The 22754-nt window shown below is 40.2% G+C and overlaps 1 protein-coding gene across 1 annotated transcript; it reads right to left on the bottom strand.

The window, feature by feature from the left end:
- Window positions 1–3993: 3993 nt before the first annotated feature.
- Window positions 3994–12622, bottom strand: LOC129847969 (zinc finger protein 239-like). Its single transcript, XM_055915550.1, has 2 exons — window positions 12475–12622; window positions 3994–5597 (listed from the first exon to the last, which is right to left on the bottom strand). Exons 1-2 carry the CDS (start codon window positions 12578–12580, stop codon window positions 4906–4908), a joined length of 798 nt encoding a protein of 265 aa, XP_055771525.1. The 5' UTR covers window positions 12581–12622; the 3' UTR covers window positions 3994–4905.
- Between the last annotated feature and the right edge of the window lie 10132 nt (window positions 12623–22754).

Genomic DNA, 22754 nt, shown 5'->3' with positions numbered 1-22754 from the left:
ATAAAACATTAGTGACATAATTTAGTTCAATAATTGTAATATGTATGTTTAAATGACTGTACTAAAGTTTTTGAATAAAATAAAAGGTTTGAAATAAAATGTAATTTACCTTCAAAGAATTTAAATCTCTCTCTCTTTCTCTCCCTCTGTCTCTCCTTGGCTGGGAATGTTAAGGGTCAAGAAGTTGTGAATCTAGGGGGGCTCTTACACACAGGGGAACTAAATGTACACAAAATAACTAACAACCTGGACCCCCAGGTGTCTTTAAAACATATGTTTTACTAACGACCTAAACAGATCACTTTTACCCTTTCAAAAATAGTTATAGGGGAGATGTCCAGGGGATGTCTCTGTCTTTGAAAGGGTCATTGTAATATTAAGATGTCCCCTTTACTGATGACCTAAACAGATACATCTTACCTCCCATAAAAGAGTGTCCGAGGGATGTCTCAGTCAACCCCACCAAAAATGCCCCAGAGGCCTCACACCATCCTCTTCGAAAGGTTCATTGTACTCTTTAACTATGCTTCCTTTACTGACGACCTAAAAAGATCACTTTTACCCGTTAAAAAATATTTGTCAGTTATCCAGATTTAATGGTCAAGAGATTGTGAACCTAGAGGGGCCCTTGAACACATGTTGTGTTGAGGTACACATATGTTTTCTGTTTATGAAGGAATAAATTATTGGCAGGATATAGACCACAAAAAAAGATAACTGTATTCTTAACGATGTGCCCTTTACTAATGGCTTAAACAGATCATTTTACTCCATGAATAACATTTTACTGCAGGGGGCTAAATCAGGGGCCTTCAATGCTGCAGAAATGTTATGGTACCCTTCCCCAGATCTGTGCCTCAACACAATCCTGTCTCGGAGCTCTACGGACAATTCCTTCAACCTCATGGCTAGGTTTTTGCTCTGAGATGCACTGTCAACTGTGGGACCTTATATAGTCAGGTGTGTGCCTTTCCAAATCATGTCCAATCAATTGAATTTACCACAGGTGGACTCCAATCTAGTTGTAGAAACATCTCAAGGATGATCAATGGAAACAGGATGCAACAGAGCTCAATTACGAGTCTCATAGCAAAGGGTCTGAATACTTATGTAAATCATTTTTTTGTGATTAATACATTTGCAGAAATGTACAAAAAGCCTGTTTCCGCTTTGTCATTATGGGGTACTGTGTGTAGATTACTGAGGAAATTGTTTGATTTAATCCATTTAAGAATAAGGCTGTAACGTAACAAAATGTGAAAAAAGTTAAGGGGTCTGAATACTTTCCAAAGAAACTATAAATGATTGAGGAGAGAGCATAATTGCTATATTCTAATTAAAATTATTGACCCATAAGAGAACACATAACCAAAGCAAGTCGTGACCCATATAGAATTAAAACAGCATTCATCTTAATGAGAAATATAATCGAATAAACAAATGTTTGCATAATCAAAGACATGAAAACTGGCGCTAACATTGTATTTAGCTCGGATTTCATATGGCCAGGAAGTTATTGAGAATAACAATAGACAATAGTTAATGTTACTAGTTTAGGGATGAAGATTGATGAACCTTCACTATGTAAAGATGTTTTTAATTTGACGTGGAAACAACGTTTATTCAACCAGTGAGAGGCTTGTAAATGCCCCCAGGAAAGTGGAATGAGGAAGTCTTCATTGAGACAATGATAAACAGCAATCCGTGGGAGAGTTGTGGTGGATATTATAAAATAAGGATCTGTTGGAGTCCAAGTCAAACCAAGATTCTTTATTTCTGAGCTCAGAGAGAATAACAGAGTTTGGTATTTTATTAGGATCCCCATTAGCTGTTGCAAAAGCAGCAGCTACTCTTCCTGGGATCCACACAAAACATGACACATAATACAGCACATCAATAGACAAGAACAGCTCAAGGACAGAACGACATACATTTTGTAAAAGGCACACGTAGCCTACATATCAATGCATACAGACAAACTACCTCGGTCAAATAGGGGAGAGGGGTTGTGCCGTGAGGTGTTGCTTAATCTGTTTTTTGAAACCAGGTTTGCTGTTTATTTGAGCAATATGAGATGGAAGGAAGTTCCATGCAATAAGGGCCCTATATAATAATGTACGCTTTCTTGAATTTGTTCTGGAAACTTGGGGACTGTGAAAAGACCCCCGGTGGCATGTCTGGTGGGATAAGTGTGTGTGTCAGAGCTGTGTGTAAGTTGACTTGTAAGAACTTGGATGATATCTGTACATTATAGGAACACCTGTGATGACAAAAGTACAATGATTCATGTGTTGCTTTAACTTGAGATTAAGAATCAGTGGTTGACACCTTGCAAGTGCATGAAAAGGTCAACTGTACAAAGTCAGATGTCTGCGTGTTGAAACTATATTTTAGGTAACAGATGGATAAAGGGAACTAAGAGTTCCTGTTGATACTATGTTCCAGTCTTACTTCCAGTCTGACATGATAGACATAAGGGGAAGAGTGATTGGGAAACTAACAGCCAATAACGCAATAAGCTGAACTCCGCCTAGCAGAGACATCTTTGTATTAGCAACTATTAATTATGAGCTTATATGGTGTTAATAAGGGACATCACCCGGGGCGGGGTGATCCTCAGTAGGGGATAAAAAGGGAAAACACCATATTTTGAACTGAGTGTTGCTTGCAAATTGCTGTAAGTGTAAACTCTGGGTTGCAATCCTTATTAAACAAACTAAGCTCTGATCAAATACGGATTTCCTGTGGTCTCTTCTGTGCACATAGGGCAGAATTCCCTTACAGACTATGCAAACAATTTGGGATTTTCAACACATTCATGTTTCTTATAAAAAGAAGTGATGCACTCAGTCTCTCCTCAACTCTTAGCCAAGAGAGACTGGCATGCATAGTATTTATATCAGTCTTCTGATTACAATTAAGAGCAAAACGTACCGCTCTATTCTGGGCCAGCTGCAGCTTTACTAGGTCTTTCCTTGCAGCACTGGACCACATGACTGGACAATAATCAAGATGAGACAAAACTAGAGCCTGCAGAACTTGCTTTTTGGAGTGTGGTGACAAAAAATCAGAGCATCTCTTTATTGCGGCTAGACCTCTCCCAATCTTTACAACCATTGAATCTATATGTTTTGACCATGACAGTTTACAATCTAAGGTAATGCCAAATAATTTAGTCTCCTCAACTTGTTCAACAGTCACACAATTCATTACCAGATTCAGCTGAGGTCTATAACTTAAGGAATGATTTGTACCAAATACAATGCTCTTAGTTTTAGAGATGTTCAGGACCAGTTTATTACTGGCCACCCATTCCAAAACAGACTGCAACTCTTTGTTAAGGGTTTCAGTGACTTCATTAGCTGTTGTTGCTGATGTGTATATGGTTGAATCATCAGCATACATGGACACACATGCTTTGTTTAATGCCAGTGGAAAGTCATTGGTAAAAATAGAAAAGAGTAGAGGGCCTAGAGAGCTGCCCTGCGGTACTTTGCATGTTTGACATTAAAGAAGCTTCCATTAAAAACCCTTTGAGTTATGTTAGATAGGTTGAAAAGCCATAGCATATACGTTTTTTCAACAACAGGTTTTGGTTGCACTGAAATCTAACAGTACAGCTCCCAAAATCTTCTTGTTATCAATTTCTCTCAACCAATCATCAGTCATTTGTGTCAGTGCAGCACATGTTGAGTGTCCTTCTCTATAAGCATGCTGAAAGTTTGTTAATTTGTTTACAGAGAAATAGCATTTTATTTGGTGAAACACATTTTTTTCCAACAGTTTGCTAAGACCTGTTAGAACCAGTAAAGGCCGCTTTACCACTCTTGGGTAGTGGAATTACTTTGGCTTCCCTCCAGGCCCGAGGACAAAGACTTTCCTTCAGGCTCAGATTAAAAATATGACAGATAGGAGAGGCTATAGAGTCAGCTACTGTCCTCAGTAGCTTTCCATCTGTTGTCAATGCCAGGAGGTTTGTCATTATTGATCGCTAACAATTTATCCACCTCTCCCACACTAACTTGACAAAATTCAATACTTGCAGTGCTTTTCTTTCAATTTTTCCCCCCCAAGTTCTTTTTCTATCATTCTTTATATCATTTATCTTGGCTTCATAATAAAGTTTATTCTTTTTGTTGAGTTTGGTCACATAATTTCTCAATTTGCAATACAGATGTGCATCCAGACTTATTAGCCACTCCTTTTGCCCCATCTCTTTCAAACATACAGTTTTTAAACTCCTCATCAATCCATGGAGCCCTAACATACCTAACAGTCAGTTTCTTAACAGGTACATGTTTATCAATAATTGGAAGAAGCAAATTCATATGGTAAAAACAGGTAAACACATTATCAGTCAACAAAATCAGTTAACGGGAGCACTGTGTATGTTCTCTGATGAATTTTAAGTCAATGAGATGTAAAATATCAATATACACGCTAAGAGAAATAATTGATCTCTCCTGTGTGGATTCTCTTATGACGTTTTAGTGACTGTTATGAGTAATATGTTTTCTCACAGTATGAGCTTTTGTAAGCCTTCTCCTCTGTGTGCAGTCTCATGTGTTCTTTCAGGCTTCCTAAATGGGCAAAAGCTTTGCACCCTGGGAGGAGTGGTAAGGCTTCTCCCCTTTGTGTATTATCTCATGTTGGTTCAGGTTGCTTTCCTGGTAAAAAATCCTTCCACAATGGGAGCAGTGTTAGGCTTCTCCCCTGTGTGTATTCTCTCATGTTTCTTCAGATCACCTGACCGGTTGCAAAACTTTCCACACTGGGAGCAGTGGTAAGGCTTCTCCCCTGTGTGCATTTTCTCATGCGCTTTCGGGTGTCCTTTCTGGTTAAAACTCTTTCCACACTGCAAGCAGTGGTAAGGCTTCTCCCCTGTATGTATTCTCTCATGTTGTTTCAGCTCCCATAAGAGGTTACAACCCTTTCCACACTGGTAACAGTGGTAAAGATTCTCCCCGTGTGTAATCTCTCATGTTTTCTCAGATCACCTGACCAGTTGAAACACTTTCCACACTGGGAGCAGTGGTAAGGCTTCTCCCCTGTGTGTATTCTCTCGTGTTGTTTCACGGCCCCTAACTGGTTAAAACACTTGCCACAATGGGAGCACTGGTAAGTCTTCTCCCCTGTGTGTATTATCTCATGAACGTTCAGGTTCCTTAACTTGTTAAAACTCTTTCCACACTGCGAGCAGTGGTAAGGCTTCTCCCCTGTGTGTATTCTCTCATGTTGTTTAAGCTCCCATAAGAGGTTACAACCCTTTCCACACTGGGAACAGTGGTATGGCTTCTGCCCTGTGTGTAATCGCTCATGTCGTTTCAGGGACCCTAACAGGTTAAAACTCTTTCCACACTGGAAGCAGTGGTAAGGCTTCTCCCCTGTGTGTATTCTCTCATGTTGGTTCAGGTTTCCTTTATGGCTAAAATTCTTTCCACACTCGGAACAGTGGTAGGGCTTCTCCCCTGTGTGTATTCTCTCATGTTGTTTCAGCTCCCATAAGTGGTTACAAGCCTTTCCACAGTGGGAGCACTGGTGTCGTCTTGCTGGTTTGGACGTCCCTGGCTCTGGTTCCTCTGAGTCTGGTCTTTCTCCTGCCAAAGAGAGTGTGTTTTTTAAAATAGAGACCTGAATGAAACCTCCACATGATAAAACGGCCTTGCTACGAGGGTAAATCCTAATAAGATCCCTCAATAACCTAAGGCTAGTTTTAACAACCTTGGTGTGATTTTAAAACAAATGTTGTAGAGTATCCTGGTAATTACTGATAATGTTTACATTACTTATTCATTCTGTTTTACAAATTAGAACACAAAAAACTAAACAGTTCTCGGACACTTAAGACACAGGCGTCACTGGATTCCAATAGAGCAGGTGGTTCTAAATATATAACTTTCATAGCTGTATGATACAGAATGCGACCTACAGTCGTGGCCAAATGTTTTGAGAATGACTCAAATATTAATTTCCATAACGTTTGCTGCTTCAGTGTCTTTAGATATTTTTGTCAGATGTTACTATGGAATGCTGAAGTATAATTACAAGCATTTCATAAGTGTCAAAGGCTTTTGTTGGCAATGACATGAAGTTGATGCAAAGAGTCAATATTTGCAGTGATGACCCTTCTTTTTCAAGACCTCTGCAATCCACCCTGGCACGCTGTCAATTAACTTCTGGGCCACATCCTGACTGATGGCAGCCCATTCTTGCGTAATCAATGCTTGGAGTTTGTCAGAATTTGTGGGGTTTTGTTTGTCCACCCGCCTCTTGAGGATTGACCACAAGTTCTCAATGAGATTAAGGTCTGGGGAGATTCCTGGCCATGGACCCAAAATATTGATGTTTTGTTCCCCGAGCCACTTAGTTATCACTTTTTCCTTATGGCAAGGTGCTTCATCATGCTGGAAAATGCATTATTCGTCACCAAACTGTTCCTGGATGGTTGGGAGAAGTTGCTCTCGGAGGATGTGTTGGTACCATTCTTTATTCATGGCTGTGTTCTTAGGCAACATTGTGAGTGAGCCCACACCCTTGGCTGAGAAGCGACCCCACACATGAATGGTCTCAGGATGCTTTACTGTTGGCATGACACAGGACTGATGGTAGCGCTCACCTTGTCTTCTCCGGACAAGCTTTTTTACGGATGCCCCAAACAATCGGAAAGGGGATTCATCAGAGAAAATGACTTTACCCCAGTCCTCAGCAGTCCAATCCCTGTACCTTTTGAAGAATATCAGTCTGTCCCTGATGTTTTTCCTGGAGTGAAAAGGCTTCTTTGCTGCCCTTCCTGACACCAGGCCATCCTCCAAAAGTCTTTGCCTCACTGTGCATGCAGATGCACTCACACCTGCCTGCTGCCATTCCTGAGCAAGCTCTGTACTGGTGGTGCCCCAATCCCGCAGCTGAATCAACTTTAGGAGACAGTCCTGGCGCTTGCTGGACTTTCTTGGGTGCCCTGAAGCCTTCTTCACAACAATTGCACCGCTCTCCTTGAAGTTCTTGATGATCCGATAAATGGTCGATTTAGGTGCAATCTTACTGGCAGCAATATCCTTGCCTGTGAAGCCCTTTTTGTGCAAAGCAATGATGACGGCTCGTGTTTCCTTGCAGGTAACCATGGGTGACAGAGGAAAAACAATGATTCCAAGCACCACCCTCCTTTTGAAGCTTACAGTTTTTGGGGGGGATTCAGTTAATTTGCATGGCAAACAGGGACTTGGCAATTCATTGCAATTCATCTGATCACTCTTCATAACATTCTGGAGTATATGCAAATTGCCATCATACAAACTGAGGCAGCAGACTTTGTGAAAATTCATATTTGTGTCATTCTCAAAACTTTTGGCCACAATTGTGCACACTTCCTTAAACATAAAATAAGTAAATAAGTCATTTTAAGTGGAAGTCCAAAACTTGTTTTACGTCGAAGACACAAAGCACATCAGTAACTTCTCCCCACTGTCGAAAGGGTTCGACACCTGCTGTTTAAATGGCCCAATTTCTTATTTAGACGTTCACAGATTTTCAACATTTTGACTATCGCTGATGTCATATTTTGGGTAAAGTAAAAAATAAAGTGAAATATTTGGGAAGATGTTCCTAAAACTGAGAGTAACTACAATAAACAAAAATATTAACGCAACATGTAAAGTGTTGGATGTTTCATGAGCTGAAAAAAAAGATTGCAGAATTTTTTACATCCCTCAAGAGTGTGGGGTCAACAGCTTCATTATTGCAATAATTAATCAATATTAAATCAAGATGATTGTTTGAAGAAATGACAAAGTCTCTCTCAGTATACATGAATTTCCACGACAACGCCCACTGTGACAATTTCTTTTATTTAGACGTTCACAAATTTTGTACATTTTGACTATCACAAATGTCATGATAGTTTGTGTAAAGTAAAAACAATTTGGGGGTAGATGTTGCTAAAAAATATAAATCACAACATGTAAAGTGTTGGTCCCATGTTTCATGAGCTGAAATAAAAGACACCAGAATTTTTCCATAAGCATGAAAGATTATTTCTCATTAATGTTGTGCACAAATGTGTTTACATCCTGTTAGTGAACATTTATCATTTGCCAACATAATTCATCCACCTGACAGGTGTGGCATATCAAGCTGATTAAACAGCATGATCATTACACAGGTGCACCTTGTGCTGGGGAGAATAAAAGGCCACTAAAATGTGCAGTTCTGTCACACAACACAATGCCACAGATGTCTCAGGTTTTGAGGGAGCGAGCAATTGGCATGCAGACTGCAGGAATATCCACTGGAGCTGTTACCAGATAATTGAATGTTAAATTCTCTACCAGAAGCCGCCTCCAATGTCATTTTAGAGAATTTGGCAGTACATCCAACTGGCCTCACAACCACAGAACACATGTAACGACGCCAGCCCAGGACCTCCACATCGTCTGAGACCAGCCACCCGAGTTGTATTTATCTTTGTAATGAAGCCCTTTGTGGGGAAAAACGAATTCTGATTGGCTGGGCCAATGCCCTCCAGGGCCCACCAATGGCTGTGCCCCTGCCCAGTCATGTAAAGTCCATGACTGACTTATATGAACTGTAAATCGTTGAAATTGTTGTTTATATTTTGGTTCAGTATACACACACAGTGCATTCGGTAAGTATTCAGACCCCTTCACCTTTTCCAAATTTTGTTGCATTTCAGCATTATTCTAAAATTGATTAAATTGTTTTTTCCCTTGTCAATCTAAACTCAGCAAAAAAAAGAAACGTCCTCTCACTGTCAACTGTGTTATTTTCAGCAAACCTAACATGTGTAAATATTTGTTGGAACATAACAAGATTCAACAACTGAGACAAACTGAACAAGTTCCACAGACATGCGACTAACTGAAATTGAATAATTTGTCCCTGAACAAAGGGGGGGTCAAAATCAAAAGTAACAGTCAGTATCTGGTGTGGCCACCTGTTGCATTAAGTACTGCAGTGCATCTCTTCCTCATGGACTGCACCAGATTTGACAGCACTTGCTGTGAGATGTTACCCCACTCTTCCACCAAGGCACCTGCAAGTTCCCAGACATTTCTGGGGGGAATGGCCCTAGCCCTCACCCTCCGATCCAACAGGTCCCAGACGTGCTCAATGGGATTGAGATCCGGGCTCTTCGCTGGCCATGGCAGAACACTGACATTCCGGTCTTGCAGGAAATCACGCACAGAACGAGCAGTATGGCTGGTGGCATTGTCATGCTGGAGGGTCATGTCAGGATGAGCCTGCAGGAAGGGTACCACATGAGGGAGGAGGATGTCTTCCCTGTAACACACAGCTTTGAGATTGCCTGCAATGACAACAAGCTCAGTCTGATGATGCTGTGACACACCGCCCCAGACCACGAGGGCCTCTCCACCTCCAAATCGATCCCTATCCAGACAGGCTTCGGTGTAATGCGCATTCCTTCGACAATAAACGCAAATCCGACCATCACCACTGACAACCGCGACTTGTCAGTGAAGACCACTTTTTGCCAGTCCTGTCTGGTCCAGTGACGGTGGGTTTGTGCCCAGAGGCGACGTTGTTGCCAGTGATGTCTGGTGAGGACCTGCCTTTCAACAGGCCTACAAGCCCTCAGTCCAGCCTCTCTCAGCCTATTGCGGACAGTCTGAGCACTGATGGAGGGATTGGTGTGTTCCTGGTGTAACTTGGGCAGTTGTTGTTGCCATCCTGTACCATCCTGTAGGTGTGATGTTTGGATGTACCAATCCCATGCAGGTGTTGTTACACGTGGTCTGCCACTACGAGGACGATAATCTGTCCATCCTGTCTCCCTGTAGCGCGGTCTTAGGCGTCTCACAGTACGGACATTGCAACTTATTGCCCTGGCCACATCTGCAGTCCTCATGCCTCCTTGCAGCATGCCTAAGGCACGTTCACGGAGATGAGCAGGGACCCTGGGCATCTTTCTTTTGGTGTTTTTCAGAGCCAGTAGAAAGGCCTCTTTAGAGTCCTAAGATATCATAACTGTGACCTTAATTGCCTACCGTCTGTAAGCTGTTTGTGTCTTAATGACCGTTCCACAGGTGCATGTTCATGAATTGTTTATGGTTCATTGAACAAGCATCGGAAACCGTGTTTAAACCCTTTACAATAAAGATCCTTGACGCTATTTTGATTTTTAAAAATAATCTTTGAAAGACAGGGTCCTGAAAAAGATAGGTACATTTTTTTGCTTAGTTTATTTGGTATATGTTTTATGGGTTGAAAAGTTTTTTTTTTCTCAGACATAAATAAACAACTCCAGGTGAAAGACAAAGGCCTTAGCTGTAATAAAATAACAAATTAACTGGCAAAGCAGCAGAGCAAGGCCCGCATCCAGCAACGTCACGAGTCACGTTTTGCAGCTGTTTCAGTACAGCACTACAGGGAGAGAGAAAAAATCCACTGGGCTAGTTTCAATGTATGGAATCACTTAGGAGTTTCTGGATTTTGGGTAAACTTCTCCGTTAAAGCATCAGACTCCATAGTAATTCATCATTAGATGCTACAGTCCTCCTTCAAGACTCCATAATGTTTCATCATTAGATGCTACAGTCCTCCTTTAAGACACCATCATGTTTAGAATGTGTCTGGAAGCGCTACTCTATCTATTCTACTCTCATCCTTTCGGTTTTAATAATATTTAATAATAATAATAATGTTATACTAGGTAATAACTAACTTTAATAACTAGGGTTAATACCTGCCTGGCGCACCAGCAAAATCTTTATCTTTACCCCCTCTAACAATACCGCTACAGAATTAGCATAGTAGGCCATGTAATTTAAGGTAATCTGAAATATTTAGGACTAATTTATTCCTTGACACCCATTCTGAAACTAACTGCAGCTCTTTGTTAAGTGTTGCTGTCATTTCAGTTGCCATGGTAGCTGACGTGTACAGTGTTGAGTCATCCGCATACATAGACACACTGGCTTTACTCAAATGTCATTGGCATGTTGTTGGTAAAGATTGAAAAAAGTAGGTGCCAAACAGCTGCCCTGGGGAATTCCTGATTCTACCTTGATTTTGTTGTACAGGCTTCCATTAAAGAACACTCTCTGTGTTCTGTTAGACAGGTAGCTCTGGGGCGGCAGGTAGCCTAGTGGTTAGAGCGTTAGGCCAGTAACCAAAAGGTTGCGGGATCGAATCCCCGAGCTGACAAGGTAAAACTCTGTTGTTTTGCCCCTGAACAAGGCAGTTAATCCACTGTACCTAGGCTCTGACTTGCCTAGTTAAATAAAGGTAAAATAGAAATCAAACACCGGTGACATGTCATTGTTGATTTTTTTGAACCAAAATTTCATTGAAGATGCTCCAAAGATTTTTACAATCATTCTTTGTCATTTATCTTTGTTTTAAAAAAATATATTATTTACATCAACAACATAGGAATCACTACAAAAGATTGTATGACATCTTTTACACAATATTAGGCCCAGCCTTTGGAACTGTGGTTTTCCTAGACATGGCTACTATATTGTCATCACTACATCTGATGGATCTGGATACTGCTTTAAAACACATTTCTGCAGCATTAGTAAATATCGACCAAAACATGTGGATGATTTAATTCCTCTACGGTTTGTAACTACCCTGGTAGGTTGACTGATAACCTGAACAAGGTTGACGGCACTGGTTACAGTTTGAAGCTTTCTCTTGAGTGGGCAGCCTGATCACAGCTTTCCTCCAGTATTAGTTCATTAATTACCAGTGTCTGGAGTTTAGTTTTCCTGTTCTACAGTCTTATAAAGATAGGGGGTTTGACTGGGACAGACAATGTAACATCCATAATATTTTGAGAAAATGTTTTTGAAAAACGAGCACCTTACATAGGATCATCTTATAACTGTCTCTCTAAAGCTACCTTTCATCAAGGTTTTATATGGTCTATTGGTTTCTCTCTTTTCATTGGCAGAATCCTTTTCCAGTGTTATGATATTCATAACATCCATATCCACCAGTCCATCTTCCTGTCAACTAACAGAACTCTGCTGGTTGTCCTGGTAACAGATACCAGTCTATCTTCCTGTCAACTAACAGAACTCTGTTGGTTGTCCTGGTAACAGATACCAGTCCATCTTCCTGTCAACTAACAGAACTCTGCTGGTTGTGCTGGTAACAGATACCAGTCTATCTTCCTGTCAACTAACAGAACTCTGCTGGTTGTCCTGGTAACAGATACCAGTCTATCTTCATGTCAACTAACAGAACTCTGCTGGTTGTCCTGGTAACAGATACCAGTCTATCTTCATGTCAACTAACAGAACTCTGCTGGTTGTCCTGGTAACAGATACCAGTCTATCTTCCTGTCAACTAACAGAACTCTGCTGGTTGTCCTGGTAACAGATACCAGTCTATCTTCCTGTCAACTAACAGAACTCTGCTGGTTGTCCTGGTAACCGATACCAGTGGGTAGACTTATTGTATTTGTTCAAACTAAACTACAGCACTTACTTTGATGTGTCAAATCTGATCCTTTCTTCTCTTCTCTTCCTCTCACAGTTCCACTCAGCCCCGTTGTTTTCCTGCAGTCCACCAGCAGCACAGACAACCTCTTCATACCCAGCAGTAAGGCGCTACCGGGAGAGGCACTACACACGGACTCCGGGAGGGAGGGCTAGCGTTGTCCTGGTAACCATAAAGAGGGGACACAGACACATATCATTATGGATGCTGATGTCACTGTTGTCATAAAGTGCTTTACAGAAACCCAGCCCAGACCCAGATAGAGCAAGCTGTATGCTAGAACAAACCAAGCTGTACCATCTGGTGTTCTGATCTGGAGAGACTCTTCTCTGACTCGTCAGCATCAGGATGTTGTTGAGGCTCCCCAAAGTATCCACGATAGTCACGTCTCTCTCCTGTGTGAACTAGAACAGCCAACAGACGTAAACTTATGACCATCTATTGCAATCAAGAGGCATGAATATGTCTAAAATGGCCTTTTTCATCATGATTTTGTCAAATATTGTTTGTTGCAAATGCATAGGGTCAATTCCACAAAATGGGTGCCTTTAACATCCCTTTGATATTTTTAGTAAATTTTAAAAGCCTGTTATATTAGATGAGGTGAACTTTAATGTACACCACATGGAGAATGAGAATTCAATAATCAAAGTCCCAAAAACATATGTACCAATGACAGATTGCCCCTTAAACAATTCCTACAGTACTGAACAACATATTCAAGTGTAGAACTGAAGTAGAATGCCCCGTTAAAACAACACATTATTTCAAAAACTGCATAGTGCCCCCGTTTTTAAGACAGTACTCACTGGTGGTAATCTGATCTCCAGCCTCCTCCTTTTTCACTCCCAAAACGTCTTCCTCCTCTTTTATTGAGATAGCCTCCTCTTCCTCTTTTACTCTAAAAGGTTCTTCCTCTTCTTTCACTACATTCTCTTCTTTCAATGTTATGGCATCTTCCTCCTTTTTGATTCTGAAAGCTTCTACCTTCTCTTCCACTTTGACAACCTCTTTCCCATCTTCCTCTTTCACTGTAATATCATCCTCTTCTTCTTTCAATGTGATAGCCTCCCTTTCCTCCCTATTCATGCTGAAAGCTTCTTCCACTCCTTTCACCAGAGTTTCTTTCTCCGTCGAGCTTTGTGAGCTCATGCTCCGGTCGATTAGCCTAGTACATTATCAATTTACCACATTTGCTAATTTAACAAGCAAATTACGTTTAAATGAACTAGTAGAAAGGTAAACAGAATTATCTTCAAAACACTAAGAGTAATATACACAAGATTGGTCTAAAGAGCTCCAATGTTTCAGTTTTATGTTCGCTAGCAAACCACCACGTTGGTTGAATCAGAAGCCTTTTGTCGCTGTTGAAGAAGCCTCCTGTCCCGTCCACTAGATTACACGTCACGCAAGAAGCATCAACTGAAATACTCATATCGCCATCTACTGACTGGAGTGGGTAATGCAGATTGGAAAAGTATTATTTACAATGTTTATTCTGGCAAGCAATGTCATGAGAAGTAATTTAAAAACAACCGGATTTGATGTTTTCTCTTACTTCTTACAGCCAATACTTTCCTCCAGGGCTGACCTTTAGGTAGGATTAGGTGACAGATTGATGAGTATTCATTTTTTGTCATAGTTATTCTGAACCCACTGCCTGCTAGTCGTCATTAAATTAGCCTCAGTGATTTGTATTTTCCTTAAACTTTCTGAAGAGGAAACAGCCCGGAAATCCCCCTGTCTGACTGCATTTGTCTACCACTATGTGTAGCTGTTAGCGATGATGCTAATGACAACCATCTTCTGGTTGATAGAAAAGTTTTCCCACAAACCTTGTCAATTAGATGTTAACTACAAAGTAGTCTATGCCTACCTGGCAGAATGATATCATGATTATTTGCATCAATCCAGTTGTGATTTGTTCAGCAGACTCTGCAATCACATGTGCGCTACAAAGACACCACTAACCAAGCAAGGCTCTTGCTGGTGCCACTTACATTAAAGGGTATCTACAAACAAAATTGAATTTTATTTCAAAAGTGGTCTCCTAATGTGGTTTAAGTATTGTTGAGGACTTAGAACATCCAATGTTGTTGTTTTTCTATTAACAGTGTGATTTAGAGAGAAAAACAGAAAAACAGGGACAAGTCAGAAACCTGGAAAAACTGAGAAAATGGAATTAGGTTAAAAAAAACAAAAAAAAGGATTTGATGGAATTGGGTAAAAAAATAAAATAATAATTGATAGAGATGTTATATATAGATAGAGATGTTATAGAGCCCTAAATCATGTAGAAATGTTCTCTTATTACTGGATTTACTAGGGATAGTGTAGAGTAACAGCTGTATCCTGAAGTGACCTTTAACCTCCCTGCTCCTCAATACTTCTTCCACTGGATCAAAGCTTTAGCCAAGTAGAATACATGATAGTGGCAACACATGGAGTTGGGTTGGATATAGTCATGGTAGGATACATGATAGAGGAAACACATGGAGCTGGGTTTGATATAGTCATGGTAGGATACATGATAGTGGCAACACATGGAGTAGGGTTTGATATAGTCATGGTAGGATACATGATAGTGGCAACACATGGAGCTGGGTTTGATATAGTCATGGTAGGATACATGATAGTGGCAACACATGGAGTAGGGTTGGATATAGTAATGGTAGGATACATGATAGTGGCAACACATGGAGTAGGGTTGGATATAGTAATGGTAGGATACATGATAGTGGCAACACATGGAGTAGGGTTGGATATAGTCATGGTAGGATACATGATAGTGATAACACATGGAGTAGGGTTTGATATAGTCATGGTAGGATACATGATAGTGGAAACACATGAAGTAGGGTTTGATATAGTAATGGTAAGCAAAATACTTTACTCAACATATTGTGCAGCTTTCTGTTGCAGGATCTTTTTATGGGGGGTGCCCTTTGTGTTATTGGTTGGTAGGTGATCAAATACTTATGTCATGCAATAAAATGCAAATTAATTACTTAAAAATCATACAATGTGATTTTCTGGATTTTTGTTTTACATTCCGTCTCTCACAGTTGAAGTGTACCTATGATAACAATTACAGACCTCTACATGCTTTGTAAGTAGGAAAACCTGCAAAATCGGCAGTGTATCAAATACTTGTTCTCCCCACTGTACATACATGACTGAATAGTTTCATGAACTTCTTTAAAGGTTTTGTAAGTAAATTGTAACAGGTCCTCATTCAGAAGTCTGAATTAACCTAGAGTCACCAAAACAAACGTTTAGAGATTATTCCACAAGTAAGGTGCAAAGAGCTGATTTACCTAACTCTGTACAGACCAAAGGAATTCCCAGAGCTAGCCATCCCTGAGACTGTGTCTGATAACACCAACTCTTACCTCTAATGGTTATTGTAGATGTTAGCTACAGAGGGAGTTACTGTCAAAGAGCTTTATAAATGCAAAGAGAGCAATGAATGGACCTACGTGACCACAAAGAGAGTCAAGCCTACTTCCTGATGGAGAATACAGGGATGTGTACTGAACCTGTACCCATAATAAAACAAAGTGCACTGTGGTCAAATGCATCTAATGGCTTTAATGAAGTGGCAGCTGCATTCATATACAGTGGGGCAAAAAAGTATTTAGTCAGCCACCAATTGTGCAAGTTCTCCCACTTAAAAAGATGAGAGAGGCCTGTAAGTTTCATCATAGGTACACTTCAACTATGACAGACAAAATGAGAAAAGAAAATCCAGAAAATCACATTGTAGGATTTTTAATGAATTTATTTGCAAATTATGGTGGAAAATAAGTATTTGGTCAATAACAAAAGTGTATCTCAATACTTTGTTATATACCTTTTGTTGGCAATGACAGAGGTCAAACGTTTTCTGTAAGTCTTCACAAGGTTTTCACACACTGTTGCTGGTATTTTGGCCCATTCCTCCATGCATATCTCCTCTAGAGCAGTGATGTTTTGGGGCTGTTGCTGGGCAACACAGACTTTCAACTCCCTCCAAAGATTTTCTATGGGGTTGAGATCTGGAGACTGGCTAGGCCTCTCCAGGACCTTGAAATAGTTCTTACGAAGCCACTCCTTCGTTGCCCGGGGGGTGTGTTTGGGATCATTGTCATGCTGAAAGACCCAGCCACGTTTCATCTTCAATGCCCTTGCTGATGGAAGGAGGTTTTCACTCAATATCTCACGATACATGGCCCCATTCATTCTTTCCTTTACACGGATCAGTTGTCCTGGTCCCTTTGCAGAAAAACAGCCCCAAAGCATGATGTTTCCACCCCCATGCTTCACAGTAGGTATGGTGTTCTTTGGATGCAACTCGGCATTCTTTGTCCTTCAAACACGACGAGTTGAGTTTTTACCAAAAAGTTATATTTTGGTTTCATCTGACCATATGACATTCTCCCAATCTTCTTCTGGATCATCCAAATGCTCTCTAGCAAACTTCAGACGGGCCTGGACATGTACTGGCTTAAGCAGGGGGACACGTCCAGCACTGCAGGATTTGAGTCCCTGGCGGCGTAGTGTGTTACTGATGGTAGGCTTTGTTACTTTGGTCCCAGCTCTCTGCAGGTCATTCACTCGGTCCCCCCGTGTGATTCTGGGATTTTTGCTCACCGTTCTTGTGATCATTTTGACCCCACGAGGTGAGATCTTGCGTGGAGCTCCAGATCGAGGGAGATTATCAGTGGTCTTGTATGTCTTCCATTTCCTAATAATTGCTCCCACAGTTGATTTCTTCAAACCAAGCTGCTTACCTATTGCAGATTCAGTCTTCCCAGCCTGGTGCAGGTCTACAATTTTGTTTCTGGTGTCCTTTGACAGCTCTTTGGTCTTGGCCCTAGTGGAGTTTGGAGTGTGACTGTTTGAGGTTGTGGACAGGTGTCTTTTATACTGATAACAAGTTCAAACAGGTGCCATTAATACAGGTAAGTGGAGGACAGAGGAGCCTCTTAAAGAAGAAGTTACAGGTCTGTGAGATCCAGAAATCTTGCTTGTTTGTAGGTGACCAAATACTTATTTTCCACCATAATTTGCAAATAAATTCATTAAAAATCCTACAATGTGATTTTCTGGATTTTCTTTTCTCATTTTGTCTGTCATAGTACTATGTACTTTGTACTATTAAGCAAGAGGCCTGACCTATTTCTATAGAAGAAGACCCTTTTCATACTCAGCATCTTAATTAACTAACTGATCAATATGTTTTTAAAAGACAGCTTAATGTCTATACAGAAACCCAGCCTAAAACACCAACTCAGCATCTTAATGAACTAACCCATCAATATGTTTTTAAAAGACAGCTTAATGTCTATACAGAAACCCAGCCTAAAACACCAACTCAGCATCTTAATGAACTAACTCATCAATATGTTTTTTAAAAGACAGCTTAACGTCTAGACAGAAACCCAGCCTTAAACACCAACTCAGCATCCTAATTAACTCATCAATATGGTTTTTAAAAGACAGCTTAACGTCAGATACACCATACAAGGTACATACTATATACTTTAATCATTAGAATAATTTTTGTTCACTCTAGAAAATATACTTAGTTTTACACGGATTCAATAACAATGTAAAGTCAACAAAGGTTTTCTGTAAAATAATGACAGCATACTGTAGTTCAGATAGAGTGTCACGTTCCTGACCTGTTTTCTCTTATTTTTGTATGTATTTAGTTGGTCAGGGCGTGAGTTGGGATGGGCATTCTATGTTATGTGTTTCTATGTTGGTTAATGGGTTGCCTGATATGGTTCTCAATTAGAAGCAGGTGTTTTACGCCTCCTCTGATTGAGAACCATATTAAGGTAGGATGTTCTCACTGTTTGTTTGTGGGTGATTGTCTTCCGTGTCTGTGTTTGTCGCGCCACACGGGACTGTTTCGGTTTGTGTAGTCTATTCCTGTTCTGCGTGTTTATGTATGTTTTCCAGTACAGGTCTGTCTACGTCGTTTTGTTGTTTTGTATATTCTCAAGTGTTTTTCGTGTTCGTCTTTTACTTTAAATAAATTCATTATGACTGCATACCTCGATGCCTATTGGTCCGATCCCTGCTTCTCCTCTTCAGACGAAAAGGAGGAGAGCAACCGTTACAGAGAGATTGATCAGCAGGGTGGGCAATATAGTACACAACTGTATCGTCTGCATACAGATGCAGGAAGCAGTTCATTTTGACAAAACAATATTGTTAATGTATACAATATAGTTGTTTATTAGACATTATCACATATAAAACAATGCCTAGGAACTAAAGATGTTATATGCAACATTTGAACAACAATTTGACCACCCTTGGGTTACGATGTATATGACATGACAAGATACTTTTTAGTAATTTGTATTTTATTTACATGTTTATAATCCAAGTAATAGATGAAGACATCAAAACTATGAAATAGCAGTGAAGTCCTATTACCAGTCAGATAGGAAGTAGCAGTGAAGTCCTATTACCAGTCAGATAGGAAGTAGCAGTGAAGTCCTATTACCAGTCAGATAGGAAGTAGCAGTGAAGTCCTATTACCAGTCAGATAGGAAGTAGCAGTGAAGTCCTATTACCTGTCAGATAGGAAGTAGCAGTGAAGTCCTATTACCTGTCAGATAGGAAGTAGCAGTGAAGTCCCACTACCTGTCAGATAGGAAGTAGCAGTGAAGTCCTATTACCTGTCAGATAGGAAGTAGCAGTGAAGTCCTACTACCTGTCAGATAGGAAGTAGCAGTGAAGTCATATTACCAGTCAGATAGAAAGTAGCAGTGAAGTCCTACTACCTTTTAGATAGGAAGTAGCAGTGAAGTCCTAGTACCAATCAGATAGGAAGTAGCAGTGAAGTCCTACTACCAGTCAGATAGGAAGTAGGAGTGTCAACACTGCCAAGTGGCTGGGATGTCCTCCACTGAGTCCACAGTCCTCTCCACCATAAACACCATCTGTTGTCTGCACACCTCTGACCAGATCAAATTAAATGTTATTGGTCTCATGCACATATTTCTCTGATGTCATCCCTGTTGTATCGAAACAGTGCTGTAATATCTAACAATACAAAACAATACATGCAAATCCCCACAATTTATTTACAGGAAGAAGAAATATAGAAATAGTAGAACGAGCAATGTCAGAGTCCGGAATATAAATATATATACAGTTAGTTTGCAATGTATATGATGGTGTGTATAGACATTATGGACTGTATATGAATAGAAAAGGTGTGTACAGCAGTAATTATACAGGATGAGCCTGGACTAGAATACAGGGTGGAGTACTGGGTGGTAGACGGCAGTGTAACAGTTACTAAAGTGCAGGGCAGGGTACTGGGCGGAGGCCGGCTAGAGGTGACTATTTAACAGTCTGATGATCTGGAGATAGACCACACAATAAGTATTGTGGTGGCAGCATCATGTTATGGGTATGCTTGTCATCGGCAGGGACTGGGGAGTTTGTCAGGATCAAAATAAATATGAAAGGAGCAAAGCCCAGGTAAAAAGTTAAAACCCACCTCAGTCTTCTGAAACCCTGCCACATTGTTTATTTTTCTGAAGGACAATTACACAGATGTTTACACTGCTGCCACCACCAGGCCTGGAGGGCTGGGATAGGGTTTTATGTTTCTGCAATTACACAATTTTTTATGCAAAAAACACACCAGAATGGCAAGACTTGTTGAGTGTTCCTAAGTGGTCTGATCTCAGTCCTGACTTAAATGTACTGAAAAAACCCATCTGGTTTAAATATCGCTGTCCACCAATGAGCAGTTTTAACAAAAACTATGGATGTATTTTGCACAAAGTTGGTGGAATCTTAATGAAACTGTAATGGCTTCCACCAAGTATTAACTTGGACGGGGGACGGACTTATCCAATTATGATGTAAACAAAACAAAAATTCAACATTTTCTATTAAATCTAATTCAATCCCTTTATAGATTTAATTTTAAGGAGCAAAACGTGTCAAAAAGTTAAAAGGTGTGTAGATGTTCTATAGTCACTGTTCAGCTTTAACTATGGAGTGACCCCATGAAATGGGACATCAGCCAACTCAGTGACAACCACAGAACACAACTATGTATCGTTTACACAAATATTAGCGTCTTAGCTTTTATTGCAGGACTTTGACTGTGGTACATCACCTCCATAGTCAACCTATTGTGAGAATTGAACATTCATTGGACTGTACAGACTCACTAGCTGTGTTAAGATGGAGCAGCTAGCTAACTGGCTACTGATCAACCTATTGTGTGTATTGAACATTCATATTGGACAGCCTTACCTATAGAGTAGCACCACCACCCATCAGACCATTCTCTTCTTGACGTCAAAGCTGCAGGGTATTGTATCTGTAGGTGTTTATGATTAATAATCCTATTTATTTAAAGCCACCCTAAGATGTCACCATAGTATTTCTTTAAAGCCCCTCTGTTAGATATAAATCTTCAGAGTGGGAAACCAACTGACATGGAAACAATGGAGCAAATGTATCACTACTCAGACATTCCAAATATCACTTGATTATCAGAGGGGTATTATGACATCATATAGAACTACTCAGACATTCCAAATCAGGCTTCATCCATATCATGAAGGTGGATATTGATCCAACCATTTCAAGAGTAATGACCAGGCTGACGGAAACAGGATATGCCTTTACAATTGTATTAATGCAGACAGACGATTTGTTAGTTCATTCGACATGGTGGGGTCTTTTTGTGTCAGTAAAAATGTATAAACGAGAAATGGAGTTGGAAACTCCTTTATGCGCAAATATTTATATAATAACCATCACATCTTAGTTAACTTGGAGTCACGTAATGATATGTTGTGTGGTCCTCCCTCTACGACTTGGGAACCCATGCAGTTTATTAGGCTACAGATGAAATAAGTTATGAACTTCACAGGGTGGTGAAACTGCATGTGACGAGCTTGATGCTCCTTTCCAATACATTTGGATGGTCTTATTCTGGTGACATGATGATTGATGCTTGGTTGCCATTTGATAAAATAAAGTAATATGTGCTCTTATCCACAATAATCTTATCACGTAGGTAGCCTACCCCACTGTATCTGTGAGCTGTTGGCTACAGTGCAGTTTTCTATATAATGTTAAAAAAATAAACCATAGTAGATTTGAACATGTAATGGAAATCCATTTAACTTCTATTTTTCATTCGGTACATGGGAATTTAACAGCAAAAGTTTATTTTGGCAGTTACAGTCTTGTCCCATGGCTTCATCTCACGTACAGACTCGGTAGCTGTCAGAGCAGCTCATAGATTACTGCACCTGTACATAACCCATCTACAATTTAGCCCAAACAACTACCTCTTTACCTACTGTATTTATTTATTAATTTATTTTGCTCCTTTGCACCCCATTATTTCTGTCTCTACTTTGCACTTTCTTCCACTGCAAACCAACCATTCCAGTGTATTTTTAGTTTTTATTTGACTTGCTGTGTTGTACTCACTTCGCCTCCATGGCCTTTTATATTTTTATTTATTTATACATATATTTGTTTGCCTTCACCTCCCTTATCTCACCTCACTTGCTCACATTGTATATAGACTTATTTTTTTTTTCACTGTATTTTTGACTATATGTTTGTTTTACTCCATGTGTAACTATGTGTTGTTGTATGTGTCGAACTGCTTTGCTTTATCTTGGCCAGGTCGCAATTGTAAATGAGAACGTGTTCTCAATTTGCCTACCTGGTTAAATAAAGGTTAAATAAAAAAAAACAGACTCGGTAGAGGCGAAGGTCGAGAGCCCGAAACACGACCCAGCCAAGCCGCACTGCTTCTTGACACAATGCACGCTAATCCCGGAAGCCAGCCCACTGGTCAGTTCAGCATCTAGTTTCTATTTACATGTCTTTCAGTCGTCAACTAAAGTTAATTCAACATGAAAATACCTTATGTTGATGGATTTTCACTAATCCAATCCGTTTTTCACATTGATCTAACATCACATGGATTTGTTTTGTTGAAATGACGTGGAAACAAAAGTTTATTCAACCAGTGGGAGGCTTGTAAATGACCCCAGGAAAGTGGAACAAAGAACTCTTTACTGAGACAATGATAAACAGCAATCTGTGGGAGAGTTGTGGTGGATATTATAAAATAAGGATCTGCTGGAGTCCAAGTCAAACCAAGATTCTTTATTTCTGAGCTCAGAGAGAATAACAGTTACACAGCGCAGTGTAGACAGTCTGAATTGCTGAAGCATTGGGTGATGAGCACATATCTTTATAGTTTCCTGTTCCTG

The sequence above is a fragment of the Salvelinus fontinalis genome, unplaced genomic scaffold, assembly GCF_029448725.1.
Source record: "Salvelinus fontinalis isolate EN_2023a unplaced genomic scaffold, ASM2944872v1 scaffold_0980, whole genome shotgun sequence".
NCBI lineage: Eukaryota > Metazoa > Chordata > Actinopteri > Salmoniformes > Salmonidae > Salvelinus > Salvelinus fontinalis.
This window is presented reverse-complemented; position numbering and strand designations above follow the sequence as displayed.

What these genes read in the sequence shown, in the direction of transcription:
- LOC129847969 (XM_055915550.1), bottom strand. Translation starts at nt 12,580, where the DNA reads ATGAAGAGGTTGTCTGTGCTGCTGGTGGACTGCAGGAAAACAACGGGG. An exon ending in ATCAGATTTGACACATCAAA is followed by an intron (nt 5,598 to 12,474) that starts GTAAGTGCTGTA and finishes TCTCTTTGGCAG; the next exon opens with GAGAAAGACCAGACTCAGAG.